The following is a 23,130-nucleotide window of genomic DNA, read 5'->3' as shown; positions in this document are numbered from 1 at the left end:
AAAATGTTAGGTCTTGATCTTGCTTTCAGATATGCATATTTGTTGACATGTATGGATACAATTTTAATGCCATGCCAGTTTTACAGAAGTGTAACTCTCCTGTTATCACTAAACTACATCAACAACCAGCATGCAATGAGACCTGGTGACTTAGGAAGCACAGGCAGTTCCCCAAGCAGAAGGTATGCCTCTTTCATATGGCAGACCAAAATGTTCCATGCTTTTCCAACAGAAGACCTTGGGAGATGAAGTGTACCCACTATTTTAAACCAGACAATGATTCTTTTCACCTTATGGAACTGGTACAACATTTAGAGCCGGGAGAGAGCAAAGAAGTTACAGCTTATTGTAGCTGGTAGAAAAGACTGCTTTGAGGCCCTTCATCAAAGACCTTCAGGACATAAGTTTGGGATCACCAGGAAAAGTATAACTTCAGAAGGTGTCCTAATATCCACAGATCTCTAATATGGCCCCAAATCTCTGCTTTCACTCCCCCTGGCTCCATCCAAGTTTCAGCCAGCACATACTACACTACTCTACCTGCTGATCTGTGAGCAGTTTCGGTAATGCATAATACACCTGGGAGCAATGAAGACATGGAGATGCACTCTTTTCTAACTATATCCGAGTTTATACAGGTGAGTACACACACAAATGATGAGACCAACTAACAGCCCACTGGCTTCTCAGTCTCCTTGCTCTGCCTTACATTTGGTGTTTGCTCATTGACAACAATTTGGTATTTGACAATTTTTTTTATTTATTTATTTTATTTGTTTTGTATTTTCATGTTTTGACAGGATACCCACATGTGACACGATGCAACAAAACTGCAAAATAACAGAAAGCAGAGAAGCTAACATGACTTTTTGTAGAGAAAACCACCACACAAGCTCATCTCTTAAGAGTACTGTGTAGCTTTGGTAGACAGCTCATCTCATAATGGGTGGCAAATCAGGGACAATTAAGCAAGGTGGTACTCTGCAAATACAAAAGTAATGACTATAAAGCTTATAGCGTGCTATATTTCATTAAATCAGTGTTTCAGTGTACAAGGAGATGAAGCCTGTTTAAGACCCTTTATCAGGTCCTATAATCCTGTTTTATAATTAATTGGAAAACGTGGGGGGGGGTCATGAACTTTAGACAGCTTCTTTCCAAATAATCAGGGATTAAGTTATACCAAAGAAATCTTTCTCAAAACAAACAGAAAGCCACAAAAACTTTTGTTTTGCTGATTAGGTGGCCACCAGCATACTGATCAGAAGACACAGGAGAACATAGGAGACAGACAGACCACTGGGCACTGCAACACAGGCAGATTGAATGGAAGTGTTAACAGACTGATTGCCTTCATGCAGAAACCCTCACAGGTCTAAATCCAAAATACATCAGGGGCATTTTAACCGGAGTTTTACTCTTTTCAGTGACTCACAATGAGGCACTGCATATTGCTTGGCCTGTCTCTTCCTTTTTGTCCCTGTCTGCATAAATACAAATGCCGCCTTTGTAAAGCAGGACATCTGTGGGAAACAGTTCTGTGGAAAACCTTCTACATTTGCTATCTCCAAGACACATTAACATCATTTACATCAAGGTTTGGGCCCAAGGGACTGCCCTTTTCCTGTGTCTGAGCTTCAGCAGACACATTCAAGCACCACACAGAATATTTAAGCACCTGTGCCAATGCCTTGCTCAGTATGAGGCTGGCGGTGACCAGAGGAAGGGATGTACTCAGATTAAGCAGCCACTTCTGTCACATTTGCTGTGGAGACAAGCAGGAGTGTATTTTTAACAGAAGATGCTTCCTCTGTTGGTCTGGCTAAGCCCAAGGCTGCTGACCTTCCAGGCACAGTGCAAACCCCATCTGTTTCCCCAGGAGATGAAGGGTATTTAAGCAGTGCAGGTGATGACACTGTTTGTTTTATTCTTTAGGACAGTTTATTTTGTTGTTACTAAACTTGGTATGTTAAATCTTTTTTTCAAGTAAATTGTCCATGACACATTGAAAGATTGGATATAGCAAAACCCAACAACCATATAAGTGAAATACCTGTAACCTGCATCTGTAATTAAGAAACGCAACAAAAATTGATTTATTACATCATTTCCCTCTAGAAAAAAAATTAAACAAAATCACAAATAAATGAGAACCCATGGGGAAACTTGCCCTCTCTTTCCTCCCTGAAAATGGAGCAATGTAACATAAACCAAGCATGCATTTTTTTACTAGGTAAGGGGGTAAGTGCTTATAATGAAGGCCACATGTTCTACTTGCACAGACCTTGGGAGGTCAGTCACATTAGCTGATACTGTCACCAACCCTTCAGAGGAACATTTTAGCAAACAAAGACAATGGTTGCCTATGCTGATCTGAAACAATGCAGTCAAAAGCATTGCAAAGCCAGCCACTTTTTAAAGCCAAAATGAGAGACGTACATGTGAGAATGAGATAAACCCCAACAGAAAACATTCCCAAGCAGCATGGACTCAGTGTCTGCAGGACTTGTCTCTGTCTCAGCCTGCCTAGAAGAGCTGTGACAGACTCTACGCAATGCACCACAAACCCTGAAGTTCCACTGCAGTTGAGGTAATGCTGGGAATTTGTTTTTCAGTTAAAATAAGCATCAGAAAAGTATTAGTTATTTCAAAACAAGCATAAAAATCCAGGATATAAAAGCATAAAGCTACAATTTTTTTAAAATCAAACACACTAAGGACCCTAGTGCCAGCACTATGTGGACTAAGTGTAATGCAAAGGAGCCAGACATTGTATGGGCTTCTGCCAGCTTCCTAGGACATTTCAGGTATTTCTGAGGAATATACAGGCATTCATAAAATACCATCAGTGGCATGTTTCACTGTTTACATGGGAGGAGGTACCATTTTAATAATGAGGGCAATAATTCCTACGATGTGCACCCCAAAGAGCAAAGGTGCATCATTTTGAGACATGCCAACTGTCTGACACCCTTCCAGCAATCATAGGTGACTAAGAGGTATCTGCTGGGACTTGGAGAGATTCAGGCATCTGGTGCCATCTGAGATGCATTATGGTACCTGAGACAAACCCAGAGGACTGTCAGGTGTCTGGGAGACGCATGGGAGGCACATGTCCTCCTGCAGTGACAACTGAAACCCGCAGGACCTAGGGGATCTTAAATCCACTGAATGTCTATACCTGAGCAACAGAAGTGAATGATTAACTGGGCCAAAGAAGGTAACCATTGGCTTTCTGGCTACTAGAAGGGGGAAGGTACCTGCAGATACATAATGTGAACTAGGAATAAGTTGCCCTTAAGCTTAGCATGCATCTTTTTGTTGCATTAAACTTGCCAACGGTTTAAATCACTCTTCAGGGTTTTTTAGTGTTTTGGGGAAAAATAAATGTTCAGGCTATGCATGGCTTTAATCAAGAAATGTTTTCATAACAGAAGTTTAGCTTTTCTACTAATGCACAATGTACTTGTGTATCTGGTTAACATCAAACTAGTTTCTAACACAGACATCACCACTAAAGCCAAGTGAGAGTTGCTATACTCAGTTACACTCCTTCCAGAAAGCCACCAAACTTATTTCTAAAGGCACGCATCCTTTGCTGCCTTTGAACACCACTCCTTGCTCTGCAAAAAGCTGGTTGTTATGAAGACAGGTATCCACAAGATAACACAGGCCTTCATGGATAGTGGCTATATGCAATTTTTAAGCCTATTTGCAAAATCCACTCCAGAAACTAAGAACACACTGGCAAAGCACCCACATTTGCACTTGTCAAAGGACCCAGAGTTTGCTAAAGCAGCCCTAAGTAGAAGCGACCTGGTGCAGGGCTGGAACGCATCATGGACATGATGTGGCCCCAGGCTGTGGGAGCTCTGTCTACCCATGAGGATCTTCCCCAAGCACTGCCAGCCCCTTGGTGTAGGGAGACCAACCTCTCAGCCACAGCAGGCACCCACATGCCTACCATGGACCAGCACAGAGTTTTTGAGACTATTCAGAGAGCAGTGGAACATGCATAATACATTCACTTTTCAGATGCAATCCAGGCACAGAGCATCAAACTCATGCCCCCTATGAACCTCTCCAGAAATCAATGTTTATATACACTGGGCGTGAATTTGATTCCAAGCTCTACTGACAAAAATCCATGTTTTAGAGCCATCTTGACAGGTCTCTCTGCAGAACAGGCAGTTTCCAAAGGCAAAGTGCCTTTCCTGGAGTACCACAGTACTAAGTGCAGCATGAAGACTACTCCACCCTAATTAAAAGAGCTAAACACTTTATCTTTTCTGACAAAAGAATGCGGCCACTCACATCCAAAGATAAACAGAATCACAGAATCACAGAATCACAGAATGGTTGGCGTTGGAAGATACCTCTGGATGATCGCTAGTCCAACCCCCCTGCAAAAGCAGGTTCACCTACAGCAGCTTGCGCAGGATCACATCCAGGCAGGTTTTGAATATCTCCAGAGATGGAGACTCTACAACCCCACTGGGCAGCCTGTTCCAGTGCTCCGTCACCCTCAAAGTAAAGAAGTTTTCCCTCATACTCCGATGGAACTTCCTGTGTTTCAGTTTGTGCCCATTGCCCCTTATCCCATCGCTGGGCACCACTGAAAAGAGTCTGGCCCCATCCTCCTGACACCTGCCTTTAAGATGTTTGTAAGCGTTGATAAGATCCCCTCCCAGTCTCCTCTTCTCCAGGCTAAAGAGACTCAGCACTCTCAGCCCTTCCTCATACGAGAGATGCTCCAGTCCCCTAATCGTCTTTGTAGCGTGCCGCTGGACTCTCTCCAGTAGTTCCTTGTCTGTCTTGAACTGGGGAGCCCAGAACTGGACACAGCGCTCCAGATGTGGCCTCACCAGGGCAGAGCAGAGGGGCAGGATAACCTCCCTCCACCTGCCGGCCACACTATTCCTAATGCACCCCAGGGTACCGCTGGCCTCTGGGCCGCAAGGGCACGTTGTGGCTCATGGCTAACTTCTTGTCCAGCAGCACTCCCAGGTCCTTCTCCGCAGAGCTGCTTTCCAGCAGGTCAGCCCCTAACCTGTACTGCTGCATAGGAGGAACACTCCCTAGGTGCAGGACCCTACGCTTGCCTCTGTTGAACTTCATCAGGTTCCTCTGTGCCCAGCTCTCCAACCTGCCCAGGTCTCGCTGAATGGCAGCACAGCCTTCTGGTGCATGAGCCGCTCCTCCCAGTTTTGTATCATCAGCAAACTTGCTGACGGTACACGCTGTCCCTTCATCCAGGTCATTGATTAATAAGTTGCACAAGACTGGACCCGGTACTGACCCCTGGGGAACACCGCTAGTTACAGGCCTCCAAACAGACTCTGCGCTGCTGATCACAACCCTCTGAGCTCTGCCATTCATCCAGTTCTCAATCCACCTCACTGTCCACTCATCTAACCCATGCTTCCTCAGCTTACCTGTGAGGATGTTATGGGAGACAGTGTCAAAAGCCTTGCTGAAGTCAAGGTGGACAACATCCACTGCTCTCCCCTCATCTTATCGCTCTCTACAACTACCTGAAAGGAGGTTGTAGTGAGGTGGGTGTTGGTCTCTTCTCCCAAGTAGCTAGCGATAGGACAAGAGGAAATGGGCTTAAGCTGCGCCAGGGGAGGTTTAGACTGGAAATTAGGAAAAATTTCTTTACGGAAAGGGTGGTCAGGCATTGGAACAGGCTGCCCAGAGAGGTGGTGGAGTCACCATCCCTGGAGGCGTTTAAAAAACGGGTAGATGTGGCACTTCGGGATATGGTTTAGTCTGGTCTACCCTTGATTAGTCTAGAGTGGGCTTGGTAGTGTAGGTTAATGGTTGGACTGGATGATCTTAAAGGTCTTTTCCAACCTAGATGATTCTATGATTCTATGATCTACCCAGCCGGTCATGCCATCACAGAAGGCTATCAGATCAGTCAAGCATGGTTTCCCCTTGGTGAATCCATGTTGACTACCCCAATAATTTTCTTTTCCTCCACATTCTTAGAGATGACATTCAGAATGAGCAGTTCCATCACCTTTCCAGGGATGGGGGTGAGGCTGACTGGCCTGTAGTTTCCTGGGTCCTCCTTCTTGCCCTTTTCGAAGATTGGAGCGACATCAGCTTTCTTCCAGTCCTCAGGCACCTCTCCTGTTCTCCATGACCTTTCAAAGATGATGGAGAGTGGCTTAGCAATAACATCTGCCAGCTCCCTCAGCATTCGTGGGTGCATCCCATCAGAGCCCATGGATTTGTCGGTGGCCAGTTTGCCTAAATGATCTCTAAGCCGATCCTCCTCAACCAAGGCAAAATCTTCCTTTCTCCGGACTCTCTCTCCTACCCCTGGGGTCTGCGATTTTTGAGGGTCGGCCTTAGCAGTAAAGACTGAAGCAAAGAAGGCACTCAGTAACTTTTCTGTATCCTCTGTCACCAGGGCACCCACCTCATTCACAGTGGGCCCACATTTTCCCTAGTCTTCCTTTTGCTACTGATGTACTTGAAGAAGCCCTTCTTGGTGTCCTTGACATCCCTTGCCTGATTTCATTCCAAGTGGACCTTAGCCTTCCTCACCACATCCCTGCATACTCTGACAAAGTTCACATATTCCTCCCAAGTGGCCTGATCCTTTTTCCTCATTCTGTAAGCTTCCTTCTCCCATTTAAGTTTTGCCAGAAGCTCCTTGCTCATCCATGCAGGTCTCCTGCCCCCTTTGCTTGACTTCTTACTCATAGGGATGCATCGATCTTGAGCTTGGAGGAAGTGATGCTTGAATATTAACCACTTGTCTTGGGCCCCCCTACCTTCTAGAGCCCTAACCCATGGGATTCCTCCAAGTAGGTCCCTGAAAAGGCCAAAGTTAGCTCTCTTGAAGTCCATGGTTGTATCCTACTTACTGTCCTGCTTCCTCCAGGCAGAATCCTGAACTCCACCATCTCATGATCACTGCAGCCAAAGTTGCCCCCAACCTTCACACCCCCAACCAGTCCTTCTTTGTCTGTTAGTACAAAGATCAGCAGCACATCTCTCCTTGTTGGCTCCTCTACCACCTGTGTCAAAAAGTTACCATCAGTGCTCTGCAGGGACCTCCTGGACTGTGTGTGCCTAGCTGTGTTGTCTTTCCAGCAGGTATCAGGGTGGTTGAAGTCCCCATGAGAACCATCATGCCTGCGATCATGAGGCTACTTTCAGCTGTCTGTAGAAGGCCTCATCAGCTTCTTCTTCCTGATCAGGTGGCCTGATACCCACAACATTGTCACCATATTAGCCTGCCCCTTAAATCTTACCCATAAGCTCTCGACTCGTTCTTCATCCACCCCTAGGCAGAGCTCAATACATTTCAGTTGTGCTGTCACATAAAGAGCACCTCCACCACCTCGCCTGGCTTGCCTGTCTTTCCTAAAAAGTACATAGCCATCCACGACAGCATTCCAGTCATGTGAGCCATCCCACCATGTCTCCATAATTGCAATGAGATCATGGTCCTGCGGCTGCACAAAGATCTCTAATTATTCTTGTATATTCCCCATGCTGCATGCGTTGATGTAGCAGGCATTTCAGAGAGATAATTAGCATATGTGTTTCCCAAGAAGGGTGCAAAAGGATCCATCATAGCCATATACACCCTTGAGCTGGTTGGCCTTCTGGTTCTCATCTTGGGAGGCAGCTAAGAAGCATTTGTCACCGCTCTGGTTGGCCTGCCTTATTCCCCAGTTGGATGCGATGGTGTGAGCATCCTGAGCAAACAGGATACCAAGGAGCACACAAGCGTTCCTGAGGTAGCAGGAGCTGACCCTTGAGGATCCAGGGGCCAAGGAACTCCAGAGCACACTGCACCTTTGTGGTTTTCACAAACATTTCCTTCAGAAGTTAAACTTACAAGTTCAGCAGCCATAACAAACTTCATGCAAACTGTTCAAGGGATTAAATTTATGACAGAGTGGAAAAAAGAATGGAAACTGCTATATAAGAGTCAATGAAAACAAGGGATTCCAAGATAGGTAGGCAATTTAGAAATAAATTACTGGCTGGGGCTAAACCACGACAGTGGGTTAAATTGGTGAATCACTAAGGATGGGGTCCACATTTCTGCAGCATGCAAATTCTTCTTGCAGAGCTCACAGTCCTACCTGAATATCAGCTGCTCATTTTCTACCAGTTAATTAAAGATGATTTGCAACTGAGTGTGCAGGTGAGAGAAGAAAAAAAGTCAGTTTTGTTGCTCTTTTTTATCATTCATTAATCTGCTAAAATTATAGCCAAGCATTTTCTTGCATGGTATTTCGTCCCCTATAAATGCCTTCAAAACTGGAACTTAAAAGTACTGAAACCTTTTAAACACAAAAAAGTGTGGTACATCAAGGATATAGCTCAGTTAGTCCCCATACCCTGCCAACCTTAGCTCTGCTTCCTACATTGACTGTCTTTGTGACATTGGGGTTTTTGCTGTCCGAGAGATGTGATTTGTACAATTCCCAATGTGCTCTGTGTCAGTTTGATTGGGATTCTCACATACAACTATGATTTTGGGTTGATAAGAAGCAACAGCATCTCAAAGTCATCCCACAGAGACACTAGCACCAACAGAGGATTATTTCCCAAGGAAGGCCATCAGGAGGTGTGTGCAGGACCTACCCCTTATTGCAATGTGCATGGCCTACATTGCTACACAAATGTGAATAAATTGTTATCAAGTTGTGATTATTTGCGTATGTTTGAATGCATTTTCACCTAATGTTTTTGCTATGCAGCTTCTGATCAAAAAGGGATGCTTACTTGTTTATATCACTGGTTTCAGGATTGTGCTTAATAGTTCAAGAGCCTTACTCCTCAGAAAACACTATAGATTTGCTTTGGTCTTTCTGAGTTGTTTAAATCATAAATGTAATATATACAGTTCAGTTTCCAAGAACAGAAAAAAAGCATGAACAATAGACTTGTCTCTCTCATCTCTCCCCATGATTTTCACTTGTCAGTTCTGCATGAAGCCAGCATAAAAGTCAGTAAGTAGCAATCCAAAAATATCTGGCAATGACCTCCAGAGCAAAGAAATGGCAGGACAGCACTTCTGCCTGGAGCTTTTCAAACCTTTGCTTGTGGCTTCACTTTCACAGGATGCTGCAAGCTCCACAGACAGGACCAAGAGGTGTCAGACTGGGGGTGCCTGTGCTTGGAGAGCAACTCTTTCCACCAGCAGCCCTCCACAGGCTACCCCAGATACACTTGATTTACAGATATACTTTATTTTTATATAGCTTTAATTACAAAAAGGCGGTTCTACTCACTGAATGTTCGGATGATGTCGCTCGGTGCACTCGCAGCGCTGGATCCATAGGAGTTCGCTGCTCGGACAGCAAACTGATACTTGGTATTTGGGAGAAGTCCCTTGAGAACCATGGATTCCATCTGTATCTGCTCTCTTATTACCATCCAATTGCTGTCAAGGTCTGGCCTTCAGGATCAAAAAAAGCCAAGATCATAAATAATTAAAGCTGGCTGTATAAATTAATTGCCTTTAACCTTTCCTGGGAAATACACAAAATAAATGAGATATAAGCCTGCTAAATCATCACTGAAATCCTTCACACTTAAGGGGACAGACTTGTGCAACCATTACTAAGCTGTGAAGCTTGTGATATCAAAACTATACAGTGACATGAAACCAATATTCAGATTTTTCTTATAAAGACAAGGAGGCTGTTTAAAGGACAGTTTGACAAATCAAGTTCTGTTTATCTGTTTTTATGGATTTTGGGTTCACAGTTTTCAAGTGGAGGTATATTACTAGCAGTTTGCAATCTCCTATTTGGCTGTAGAAAGCAACACTTTGCAAAAGAAGGAAAGATCCTGATTTATTTCTAAGAGTTTGTGCTCTAATGCCACTAAGTCCCTTCAAATATATACAAGCATTAGCAGGATAAGATTCTAACACTTGATCTCCCATGCAATCAGGTTAATCCACCCACACTGGAAAATCTGGATCCAAAGTCTTCTCTTTAGAAAAAAAAACCCAAAGCAGAACAATAATGCAGAGAACGTGGCCTATGTATGTGGATTGTGCAACAAAATTCCCATGTCTGCCTTTGGAAAAAGCCTGGTTAACTCCTGAATCAAACTGGAAGGCAACTGCCCCATAAATGCTTGCTTCAAGTGCCATTATAATCCATCTGAAATCAGTACAACCACTCACATGGCAGTTTAGTCTCAAATGTTTAAGTTCATATGCAGAGGGACATCAGAAAGGGGAGGGCTACTTCAAATACTTTGAAAGAGTATTCTGATGCTTTCACATGATTTCTACTCTCTCTAAAAGTGGTCTCTTCTTATCAAAGAGAGAACAGAATGAGAAGGTGAACAAATACAAACAAAATAAAAATGTAAATGTTAAGTCTGGACCACCCAAAATATTCAAATTGAAGCCTATGAAAATAAAATAGGGACAGAAATAACTTTCAGAGAAAATTATTCCAGTGTCCTTTTCTGAAACGTCCTTCTGATATTTATTACAGGAAATAACCTCCAAGTGCTCCCTGAATCTACCAGTGTTTACATAGGACTAGCTGCAAATGTCTCCAACGGTCTTCCAATGAAAATTATAGCACAAGGCAGGCGTTTTGTATTTGTTTATTTGCAGCTGGAAGGAAATGCCAAAGTTAATGTATGTTTTCTTTTACTAGTCAATACAAGATTTATTGATCACTGAGGTTTCATTGCTTTGTGCCAGCAGGGCCAATGCAGTGACAAAGCAGCAGCTGCCTCACTTCTGTGCCCAATGGCACACAGGGTGCGAATATTTCATTGTCTTGCTAAAAATAAAAATAAGATCAGACAAATGCACAAGATGCAATGACAGCTAAACAGACCATCTTAAGTCACCCTCCACCACCATTTCCTGGTAGACAGGAGGGCATTTACTTTGGCTACTCTTTCATTGTTTCCTTTCTCTGAGCCTGGGCCAAAACAAAAATGCATAGTGTTTTCCAAATGAAAGCTGTTAACATCACTTCCTTCCACATGCTTGCTTAGTGGTGTTTTCAATTTTCCAGTACACATCTTCTTTTGGCTCTAATTCCAGTCCAAGGAATTTCTGCTAGCTCAAGAGCTGCCTCACAGTCTCTTTGCAGTAGAACCTGCTGATGTCTTGCCCAAATGGAAACACACACCTCTGACGAAGGGACCCAAAGGAGGTATTGTGCCCTACAAAGATTTAGAAGGTAACACAAACTATAGGCTAGCCTTCAGTTTCACTGACTGTGTCTTGCAAGACTTCTTCTGCAGAAGTGAATAATAAAGGAAATGCCTGCAAATGTGTAAGCATCTGCAGCTGAAGGAGAGGGAAAGAGGGAAATTTATCACTCGACCTTTCCTATTTCTCCAGAATGTTCCCTCTGTGAACAAATCATTACAAGATGAAAAAATGGCAAACAGATGGGGAGAGGAACACAATAAACTCAGCTGGTGACGGCATCCAGGGCCAGCCAGCTCCTGTGTTTTCTAAGCTGGGAACATTTTGTTGAAAACTATCCCCACAGTCCTTTTTGCAGCAAAATTCAGTTTGTGTCAACTTTTACACTGGAAAGGCTCGTTTTGATGCCATTTTTCCCATCTTTCTGGAGAGCTACATTCCCTGGAGCAGCACAGATATCTCTGTCTCCAGCTGGGACCTCACAGGCCTGCTCCAGACAAATGTATCTGTGCGTGGACGCCTTCAGTTGTTCAGACAACTTTCATGGGCATTTTCTGCTCTTGAAGTTACAGCTGTGCATCTCCAACACAGAAAGGCAGTAAGAACCTGAGCAGTGACAAATTCAGCCTTTTTTTAAGATAATAAACATATGGGTAAAGTCAATAGGACTGAACAGATATAAACTGAGGGCAGAATTCTGCCCCAAACGTACCCAAAACATTTAGATCATTGCTTTACATTGTAATCTGGGGACTGACTCAGTTTAGGAAGGGGGATCTTTCTCTGTGGAGAACAGCAATTTTATACTCACTTGAACTTCCTCTTAAAATCTCCTGGAAATGATTTAACAGAGTGAAGCACCTGCTAGCAATCCAATTTTTATACAATTTTTGGTTGTTCTTTTGTGTTGTGTTTGTACTCATCTCAAATGGCAAATTCAGCTCTCCCAATTTTTTTAAAAATATTCCTACAAATAATAAATATGGTGACAAGTACAATACATTCTTATTCACAATGGAAAATACTCAATGCAGAAAATCACGCACTATGGGATATTATTTTTAGTAGTTACTATTATTTAGCTTTATCAGGACACTTTCTACAAAATATATCAACCAATATGCCAGCTCAACTCTGAGGAAAGGAAAAGTAGTCAATTTCCTGACATTCTTTTGTTAAATATTACTCTGATGCTGTCTAACATTGTTAAGAATTTCCTTCCTAATCTCTACATCTTCCACTTCTCTTTCTTCATTAATTACCCTTTAAAAGATTTAGCCCTCACAAATGGTCAGGTAAATGTTGAGGCAGATGTATTTGTTTCATGCATTAATCAGGAAAGCACTATTAAAGGTATTGTTGCTGGGCATTAGGAGGCATCTCTTTGGTCAGATCTTTTGTTTTGGGTTCATTGCAAATGAAAGCAAATATGACTGCCCAGTTCAGTGCAGTGCCAGGGACAGCTAGTTCAACACAGAATGGATTCAGGGATACACCTTTTTTTTCGGGGGAAGGCTTCAGACTAATCAAGAAACCTGCCCACAACACTGTGCTGAATCTGCTCTATCCTAACATCTGTATACTGATAAATCTCCCCAGTTTTATTGGCAGAACCCACCTAGTTCATTGCAGCAGAAGTTTCGTGTCACTACCAAGGTACTGAAAAATTTCCCCTGTACGTCAAGATCAATATTGAAAGCTGTTGAGTCCATCTACGTACCAAGGAGATGAAAAGAAAGTGACCTACTCCTTTTAAGGGATACACTGCTGAAACACTTGTGGTTCTGTAGAAGCTGTCTGACTATAAAAATTTGCATAAGTTAGTCTACCAGCTTAGAAGATTGGGTAGGCATTCAACAGATTAAAAATTTGAGTCTTTGGAGTATTTGAGTGAAGATATCCAAGACATTTTTGAGAATTAATATTTTATAGTATTTTTAGGAAAAACACCCAAACTAGTATGTCTAAGACCAGGGTCTCACTTAAGGGGCTTTCATAAGAATGCTGTTTGTCATAAAATAATTCTCAGCATAAAGCAACGGACTACTAACACAGCCTGCCATCTTCCATGGATTCCATTAGCTATTTTAGGTTTAACACATTCTTTTCACATTCCCTATGAACTATGCAGTGAGTAGTGAGACCTACATTCACCCTCCTGATTTTCAGCATTTAGCCGAGTTGGGATTGTGGTCTCCTTAGTGTCCTCTTACAGTCAACAGCAGAGCAGAGCCTGAGTTAGCCCAGCCCATCCTACATCTGAAACTGCCTGCAGCCCTCCACTCCCTACAGCAAACCAAAAGATCCCCAGGCAAACCCATGCAGGTGCCTAAATAAAGGCCCAAATTCAGACCCCGAGCCGAAACAGACTGCAGGTTAGCTCTGTTACTGATTAGATTTCAGTATGTGCAAACAACAAATGTATTGAATTTTCATGAGGTTGTAATCCCCAATATCACAGCTGAGCAAATGAAGAGAGAGTTTTTCCCTCATCTCAGTCTCCTAGCATGGTTTTTCTAGGGTTAAAGTCATAAAGTTAGTTCTAAGGGGAATGAAATGATTTAAAGAATGTCAGAGTTTTTAGAGGTTTGTGCCACACCCAAGAGAAATTACAGATTTGCATAAGAAAGTAATTGATTTTGCAAAAGCACAGGATAATATTCTCTCTCTTTGACATAAGAAGACTTAATTCTAAATTTACTTGCACTGGGTTTTTTTGGATTTACATTGGTTTAATTTAATGGCTTTAACTAATGTTAATACATTTTACAGTAATTAAAACTGTATGCAGCAAAAGACAATGAAGCTTAAAGTTAAATCTTTACCTCTAACTGCCATTAGGGCTTATGGCTCATTGAACTTTCTCCTAATATATAATCAAGCTTCCAAGTCTAAGGGAGCATAATCCCAGAATTAACAAATACACTTCAAGCTTAGCTTTAAACCTCAAACTAAACAGCATAATCAAAACATTGTGCTGTTAGTGAATTCTTTCCTGAAGTCTAAAAACAACAAAACACTGAAATTTCAATTACTTGCATCTTTCGACTTAAACAGTGAAGGCAGCTTTCCACTCTCTGGCTGAACAAAAACATACAAGGGTGCATTTTCAGTGTGTCAGATGGAGATGATGGTGCCCACTTCTTCTTCCATTAGCAGGCGCCTGGTGCTATGAAGAGGTGTACATAAACCTGCAGGCTCCACTTTCCAGCAAAAGCATAGAGGCGACAGAAGTGCAGTCAATCAGAACCCAACAAAATAATCCCTTCCCCATCCACCAAGCAAATGAGAGAGATGGGGAGAAAGCAGAAGGGCTCAGATAAGGATTGTGTTAAAAAAATAGATATTGGAGAAATGTCATGGTAATGCTACAGCAGAGTTTACATGAAGGCCATAACGTATCTTCAGCCCCCATGTCCTGCTTCTGAGTGCAACCAAGATTGGATGGCTTCCAACTAAAAATGGGGTATTCTGATTCAGACACAAAGTGCAACATAAGTTCACAAACAGGCTTTCAGCCTGGGAATTCTTTTCATTATATCAGTATCTTCTAGATTGTAACCATACTTCGAGCACTGAAAACCAATAGTTCTTTCTGTCTGTTTTAACAACCATTATTTTTTAAAAATTAATGTGTTTTTCTGAAGAAAATTTTTTGACCTTTACAGCTCAGAGTAGTTAAAGAAGCAATTCTCTCTTCTTATCCAGGAGCCTCAACTAAAACCTGTCAACAAGCGTTCACCCAAAGGATTACACTTCCAAAGGTTGAATTTTGCATTCATTGTAAGGGTAAACATAGAGGCAAGCACATGAAAACAGCCAGCTTTGTATGCAGATATTAGCTTACACAAGCATATGAACAGTCTGGTATGAATACTTGTTTGTGCATGCAGATACAACCACCTCCTCCTGACCCTTCGTATGCGTCTTATGAAAGCAGCTTGATTGACAACTTTTCACAGTTCAGTTCTATTACTGCAAATTTTAGAGAGTTCAATGTAAAAGAAGAAAAAAACCTCACCAACACCCCACCTCCCCCAAACAATTCTAAACAGAAAGGCCAACATTTCCTGTAAACTTGGTTATCATTAGGATAACAAAGCAAGTCTGAGTCCTGCAAGCTCAAGACCCAAAAGACTTGTCAGGTAAAACTGCCCAACATACTGAGTTTGCAATCCCCGGATTATTTCCTATAGCAGGCAAGGGTACTCCTGCTCAGGGGAACTGCTCTGCCACACGCTCTTTTCTCAGCATGGTTCGACAGCGTTTGATGACAGGAGAAACTTAAAACTTCATTCACCCAGGCCTTTATTAGGGGGAACAGATCAAATGAGACCCTATTTTCTGCAATCAGAAGGCACAACTTATTGGTGATTTTATAACAGATTATTTCTGGGTTTGTCTTTAAATTTTCATGGTAATTCAACACACATAGAGAGGAAAACTAAGTGTACTATACACAGTAAGTAACTAAATCATGAGAAGAATCTATATGCAGTTTAATAGTGCAGTTTAGGTAAAAAAAACCTGTAGTGCACAAACAGTGAAATTCAGACTCCACTGGCAAACTTGCCTGATAAACTCCACCGTGTAGTACTGGATGGGAGAACTTCCTTCGCTTACTCCAGGCTTCCAGGATAACGCAACTTCGGAATCAGAAACTACTACGATCTGGGGCTGGTAGGGCGGTGCAGGGGGCATGCACTTATCTAAGCCAAAAGACATGCAAAGGAACAGCATCAGAGAAGCGTACAGGCTAACACACTCTTAAACCCAACACCCATGGACTTGGAAATCAAATTTAGAGGCTTCTCCCTTTACCTGTTGCCCCTCTTAAAACCCCATAGTTGTGGAAAAGTAATAGTAAAATATTACAATGCTGCATATGACAGAGATTTCGGTGTGAGTGACCTGCCAGACACTTGCAGACATGTGCCCTGCCAGTTTTGCAACAGAAAGCCAGGTATGCAGTGTTACCTTGGGATAAGGTTGTCACATCTCTGGGCATGCTGGGTCGTCCTTTCCCTGCCCAGCCGTATGCTCCAACGCTAACGCGGTGTGGAGTGCCTGGCTTTAAATCACCGATAACAACCTCCTACCAGAGTCAAGAGAAGACAAGAACATGGTGAAAACTCTTCCATATAACTGGGGATGGTGCTGCGTGCTGGGATTCAGGGATCTCACACGGCATTTTCCATGTAACCTCCTAGGACTCTAGCTCAGCTCAGAAGCAACAAACACAAACAGCACCATATGTTTCCTCTCAAGCTGCAGCTTTGCCTCAGGGGAATCCACAGGGATGACCTGAACCCATTTCTCAGCATAACTCACAAGGTTGCAGATCATTTGCATTTGCTGTCCAGCTTTTTCGCTGGTGAAGTCAAAGTCACGTACTATTCCCTGCCTTGAGCCAATTGCTGGCATTCAGTATCAGTCTGGTGCATTTTTTTTTATTATTTATTTTTGGTTTTGTTTTTCTTTTAAATCCAGAGAGTGTAGAAGCTCCTGAGAATGAAGCAAGTTGCCACAATGTCAACTGATGATCTTTAATTTCTCACGGATCAGAGACCAGTCCCATCGCCTCTCACAATTTTCCTAGCCTAGCTATCAGCCTTGACCTGAAGCGAGCATTTCCCTTATTTGTCTTTCTGCCATAAACACAGAAAGATTAACCCACAGACAACTAGTGTAAAGGAGACGATGCTAATCTCCACATGAAGAGCTTGTGCTGCTGAATACTGTTCAGAGGACCCTGCCCAAACTCCCAGAAACTAGCAAATGTCACAAAAAAATTACATTTATCACTGGCTGGCACACATAACAAGGATCAGCTTCAGACATTTAGATCTGGTCTTTAATGGAGTGTGTGTACATGTGTATAGAAATTCAGTATTCTTTACCTGCAGCCTATCTGTAGAGATGCAAATCCCAGATTTACAAATTTTGACAGCATATACAAGTAAACAGTAATACCAGGTTCTACACCACAGAGTGTTTTGTTGTGAAAAAAAACCACTTATAAAAAACAGAGATTTTTCTTTTTTTTTTCATTCTCTAATATTAAAAATATTATTCACAGTGCGTGTGAAAATGCAGAGATCTCCTTTCTCTTCACACCAAAACAGACTTTAAATCTGCATTTCTAGTTGCAGTAAAATAGTAAACAAACCCAAAATGTTATTAACTGCTAAATTTCCTTATGACGGTCTTTTGGACAAAGTCTCCCTTCCCTCTCTATTCTTTGGGGAACTTATGTTATTACTACAACATTGTTCGGCAACACCCTGCCATCTGTCATTTCTCTAGCTGCGGTTTTGGAGCTCCATCACTGATTTCCTATTAACATGGACCACCTGACCATTATCCTGTTTTTCCATCATTCACCCTTGATCTGCTTGAATGATTTGGATTCATCTGAGAGAGATGTTAACAATGCTGGAAAAGTAACTGCCCAGAGAGAGGCAGTAAGAACACTCATACCGAAAGATTTATCTGGCTCTTTTTGTCCCATAGCTGAAGTGACTGAGATCTTTCAAAATGTGATCTTGAAAAGCTAGTTGCTGAAAACACAGCACCTCCTCCCAATGACAATACTGATGATCCTGCTCCTGCCATTCCATCCTCCATGCCATACACACTGCCTGTCTGTATCTAAACTGTGTCCATTTGTTCCTGCCAGCATCCCTCTTTATTACATTCATTCTGATGAGAAAAGAATCCTTCATTATGTGTCTTACTGCTTTCACACTATTCAGGAACTTGGCCTCTGCAGAGAGTGGGATATTGATGTACTTGCCTCATATTATTACCTCCAGGCTCAAGTCTACAATAAACTAAACAGAACAAATCTCATCGACTGCAAGGCCAATCAAGATCAAAGTCCTAATATCTACTTAGGTATTTAAGTTTTTAACGTGTACCCTCAAAACCTCAGCAAGGTGCTCTCTTGGCTTACACACATGGCTATCTGCCTCTTTATTCTGGCAATGTCCTCTCCATGAAAGCAGCTGTTGGACATATAGTGGGTATCTTTGAGATCAAGTATCTTCTAGGATCAAGACATTAGTGAATAGGTAAAGATTCAGGACATCATCAAGCTACCCTGACCCGTGGCAATCTCAGAGAATATCTACCTCATACCTGAACACTTTCAAATGAGATTCTGGAGAAGAAAAACATTTTCTTGTACCCCACTGTCCAGGAGGCTCGGAGTACATATTTCATCTCTTTTTTTGCTTGTATTTAGGAGACGGGTCTTAAACCCAAGGTTTTTTTCCATCCCAGAAGAGACGGAGTGGCCTCACAGATAAGGAATTTAGGTGGTGTGTGGAAGAGTTAGCTCCCCATCATTTTTGTAGTCTTTCTCTCCGCTCAGATTGCCTCTATATTTTGAAGCATGACACCCCAAACTGGACATTACATTGCCGATGAGGCTTTACTAGGCACCAGCCTCACTTTCTTGTGACACACAACACTCTTGCTAAAACCCTGCAAAAGACCTTTGGTATTTTCATTACAATCTCACATTCTTGAATGGAGTGAAGCAACGCAATGCCCTTTCTGTGGTAGAGGAGTCAGGTGTACACAGAAACTGTATATCTCTCCCTGCCCTGCCACACAGCTTGCCCTCCCTCCAAGTGTGTTGAAAGTGTTCGTGAGGCTGTGCAGTAAGCCACCTCACAGAAACCTGGATTACAAATTATTTTCCAAAGAAAACCTGTTTTATGTTTTGTTTTATTTTAATCAAAAAACCCCATCAAACCCTGTATTACAGCACAGCTGCAGAAACTGAGCTGGTTTTAATGACACTTGATCTCCTGACAACTCCTTCCCTGCACTACTGGTGTCTCAGCTGGTTACTCCCCATTTTGGACTGGTGTGTTTGATGATTTGATGGAGAGCACTATTGCTCTCCAGGGCTCTGTGTCTGACCTAAAACCTCCCACCTTTAAAGCCTGCTAACTTTTCTTGCTTTTTTCTTTTTTTAGTATTTGTGCTCAACTTCATGAATATTAAGCCAGGTAGAACAACTGCCTTATTAAATTGTACTGCATCTGCACTTCTCCTGGTTGCTCTCACTTGTGTGTTCTCTATTATAAGATGACATAAAGCAGCTATAATACATTATCCACTTTGCTAACGCACAGGCACATGCACACATGTACACACAGAAACAGGAGACCCAGTTCAGCTCTTGCTACGACAGTCTTGCACGGTCCAGAGAAGCCTCTGAGAAAACAGCAGTGTCGTACTCAGCACCAGGAGAGGAGGCTTAGTGACAGAAACACGAACTATGCAGACTTAACCACAAAACTATTGCAGATTTCTGTTGAGTTTGGTATGAATATAACAGAAAGCATTTCAGCGAGAACACCACTTCCTGAGGATTAATGACAGCTGGGAGCTGATTAATCCCAGTCCGTCATACTTCTCCACAAGTACCCCTCAGAAGTGTTATTTTTATCAAGCAAAAAAAAAAGACCCAGCATGGAAACTCAACTCTGAAATACCATAATCCAGACTCAGCTCGGCTGGGATCAAACCAGATAGTCCTGGTTCAAGTGTATCCTGAGGTCTCATCTGGACATCAGCCTCCTACAGCCCAACCAAACTTCTCTGAATTCAGATTATGAAAGCTGTGTGAGATCCACCAACTTTTCCATTCCTAGAACAGATCTCAGAGAAAAAAAGTTTGCAAGAGGTTGTTGATGTTAGGGATTTCAGTTAAAAACTGAAATTGCTGCCCTCATCCTACTCAAACCCAAGCACCTCCTGCTTGCTTCCCACCTCACAGTAAACCCAATCTGTTTACTGCTCACAGGAAGGAGATTGGACCGAGTGCATGACTGGAAATAATTAATCTGAATAATTCACCAGCTGCAAAGCCATTAAGAGGGCTGGTATTTCTTTCAAACCTGTTTTATACTAGTTGATAGTCTCCCACTCCTTCCTCCTGGGCGTTCCGTGCCTGGCCTCTTCCCACGCTCCTCCTCCTTGGCTCTCGCTGGACTGGCTCAGGTTTTTTCCTCTCCATCCTCTCTCCTACTGCCGGACTGCTTTGTTCTTCCCCATCACTCTGTGTCTGACTACCCAGCTGTCCCTGTGCCCTGTAAATCCTCACTGCCTGGATACAGCTCATTTTTTACACAAATTTCCTCTGGCAAAACAAGACATCCATAAATACTTTTGATGACCGATAGAAAAGTTTATCCATTGCTAAAAAGGGAGCCGGGATACCTACACGTGTCCACCTTCTTCACCTCTGGATTTTGAGCTTTAGCCCCTATTCGCCACATTTTGACTACAAAATATCCTGTACAAGTGTTAAGTTGAATTGACATTTGAGATCAACTTTTTGTGTGTGACTCTGTGGAAAGACCAGGTCAGGTACGTTCAATTTCCTTTTAAATCACAGCTGCGACCAAGTTTCAAGTGAAGCAATACTTACAAAAATTGCTTGTCCTTCAAGCTGACCCTGGGAAAAAGCAAAATAGGACTTGTTAATGAAGTAACATACTAAAAAAGTGATGGCAAAACCACATACATAATGGGCCAGGGAATTAAAACAAGGCCAATGCCGCAGCATATAGTAGTCTATGTGGCTGCTATTCATCTGCATGAGTACTGGGATACAGACTGTTCTCCCAGTGAGTAAGAATTTATGCTGTCAGGATTAAGATAAAAAAACAATGTGCTGTTTGATCTTCGTTGGCGCTACTAGGAAGAATGTTTTTTTGGGGGAAAAAAGCAAGTGAGCAATACAGAGATAAAGATCAGAAGGGAGAAAATAATGCATAAATAAACAAATAATGTATCACAGCAATGTAATTCTTTCATTTGCCATGATCCCAGAAACGTGCAGCAGTCAGAACCGACAACAAGAGTGACAGAAAACTGCAGAAAATCTGAGCATCTCTCCCACTCATGCTTCTCACAGGGAAGGTTTCTCAGCAGTGCCCAGCATGGATCAGGAAATACCAGTGAATGCATATCTTTGAACATCAGGTGTGGACACTGAAGGCAGAGGGGTGAGGAAATAAAGGACAATGAAGATGAGTAGAAGAGAAAGGAGGAAAAACCTGAATTCTGAAGAAGGATCACTAAATAAACATTGGAAAGCCTGCAATGCTCCTCTGTGCGCATACGCAAGTCTTTGATTCCTGTGCTGGTAACGTTGCTGTCTCATGTACAGCCTGCCCTTTGCAGAGTGTGGTATGAAAGTGCTTCCCTCACAGCACCCCACCTGCAAAACACTCCTTCACTCTCTGCCCAAGCAGAGGCTGGAAAATATCTCTTTCTGCCTTGCTGAACTCAAAAAGCAGCTTCTCCACACTGAGGAAGCGCCAGCATGTTTGAGAACAGCCTTTAAAAGCAGACAGTATTAAAACTATCCAGAAGCATGGCAGAATTGCTTTAATCTCAGCCCTAATTGCTCAGCCGTGTGGCTGAAGAGGATTGGCGGTGTTCACTCGTGAATGGAAAAGGAAGAGGAAATTGGACACAAAAAGGGAAGAAGCAAAGAGAAGGGGAGAGTGAAATAAAGCAAAGTAAGAAAGCACAGGAGCAATAAAAGGAAAAACCAGACTAAAGGAAAGGGGGAAAATAAGAAGCAAAGAGGAAAAGTAGTGCTTTCAAGAACAAAAAAACCCAGAAGTTGGGGGAATATTCTAGGAGATGGACTTGCACAACTGCAACTAAAGCAGCACTATTAAATTCTGTATTTCAGCAGGCCACAGTCTCACAGAGACAAAAATACACTGAAAACTGTATCTCCTTTAACTTGCACAATTACCTGTGTCAGACACTGCAATACACATACACTGATATTGCAACCCTGACTGTACATAGAGTTGTGCAGTTCCCCTTCCATGTGCGGAAGTGCACAGAAAATGCATTTTCAGAATTAAAAGTTCTATTTTAATAGATGCCAAAGGTCAGTACTAGGAAGACGCAAGCAAGTCCCAATAGTTTCACATGATAAACTAGTCAGACAACCAGGAGCAAAAGTGTATCATACTGACTGGATTACAGAAAAACATTGTGATTCCCTTTTGCTTAATACCCAAAGCAGATCTGGGGCTTGGATCCTTGGCGTAATTCGCAAACCAGCAGCAACCAGACAGTTGCAAGTTCCCACCTGCAAGCTCTGCTCCAGTGCTCTGACTGTTGATGAAAAGAAATACTCACCATGCTAAGCATATCCAAACTCAGGGGAACGTCATGTGAGAGCTGTTTAACTGCTTTGTCATCTTCAAGCTCTGAGTAAAAGACCTTGGGAAGAAGATATAGTCAAGCCAGTTAAAGCAATAACACAATGCTTCAGAATGACTTAAAAACAAGCCCATTGTTATCAGACTGTGGACAGCATTTGAGCGTATGATCCCCTACTTTTTCAAAAGCATGAAAAGCTAACAGCCTTCAACATTCCCTTCATATTTGCTAGAAGTTGTCAGTATAACTAAAGGACACCATCTTACAGTGTATATGCTGAACTGAGGTGGAACACAGCCTAGCTTTCAGGATAGACTTGAACCGACAACTTCAGTTGTGCACCGTTTGGCCATGGGCAGCTTGGACAGCTGAAATTTGTGGGACTGGTCCAGGAAGTTAGGCATTTTACTTCATGTAAGGAAGTGTCCTGGGTTTTAGCTGGGTTAATTTTCATCCTAGTAGCTGGCATAGTGCTGTGTTTTGGATTTAGTATGAGAATAATGTTGCTCACACACTGATGTTTTAGTTGTGGCTGAGCAGTGCTTACACTAGTCAAGGACTTTCCAACTTCCCATGCTCTGCCAGGTGCACAAGAAGCTGGGAGGGGGCACAGCCAGGACAGCTGACCCCAACTGATCCAAGGGCTATTTCATACCATATGACATCATGCTCAGTATATAAAGTGGGGGGAGCTGGCTGGGGGGCAGCAATCGCTGCTCGGGGACTGGTTGGGCATCGGTCAGCAGGTG

General features: G+C 42.7%; 1 protein-coding gene across 3 annotated transcripts in view; it reads right to left on the bottom strand.

Annotated features, from left to right (window-relative positions):
- EGFLAM (EGF like, fibronectin type III and laminin G domains) overlaps positions 1-23,130 on the bottom strand; it is a 78,739-nt gene that overhangs the window by 36,243 nt on the left and 19,366 nt on the right. For all 3 annotated transcript variants that reach the window (XM_075726612.1, XM_075726614.1, XM_075726613.1), the window contains exons 3-7: positions 22,358-22,441; positions 20,619-20,645; positions 16,148-16,265; positions 15,744-15,879; positions 9,270-9,436 (exon numbers count right to left, since the gene is read on the bottom strand). In XM_075726612.1, the coding sequence (XP_075582727.1) occupies positions 9,270-9,436; positions 15,744-15,879; positions 16,148-16,265; positions 20,619-20,645; positions 22,358-22,441 (532 nt within the window). The remainder of the gene's footprint in view (positions 1-9,269; positions 9,437-15,743; positions 15,880-16,147; positions 16,266-20,618; positions 20,646-22,357; positions 22,442-23,130) is intronic.

This window comes from Pelecanus crispus, chromosome Z, assembly GCF_030463565.1.
Source record: "Pelecanus crispus isolate bPelCri1 chromosome Z, bPelCri1.pri, whole genome shotgun sequence".
In the NCBI taxonomy this organism is placed as follows: domain Eukaryota; kingdom Metazoa; phylum Chordata; class Aves; order Pelecaniformes; family Pelecanidae; genus Pelecanus; species Pelecanus crispus.
The sequence above is the reverse complement of the archived record's forward strand: the minus strand, read 5'-3'. Positions and strand labels throughout refer to the sequence as shown.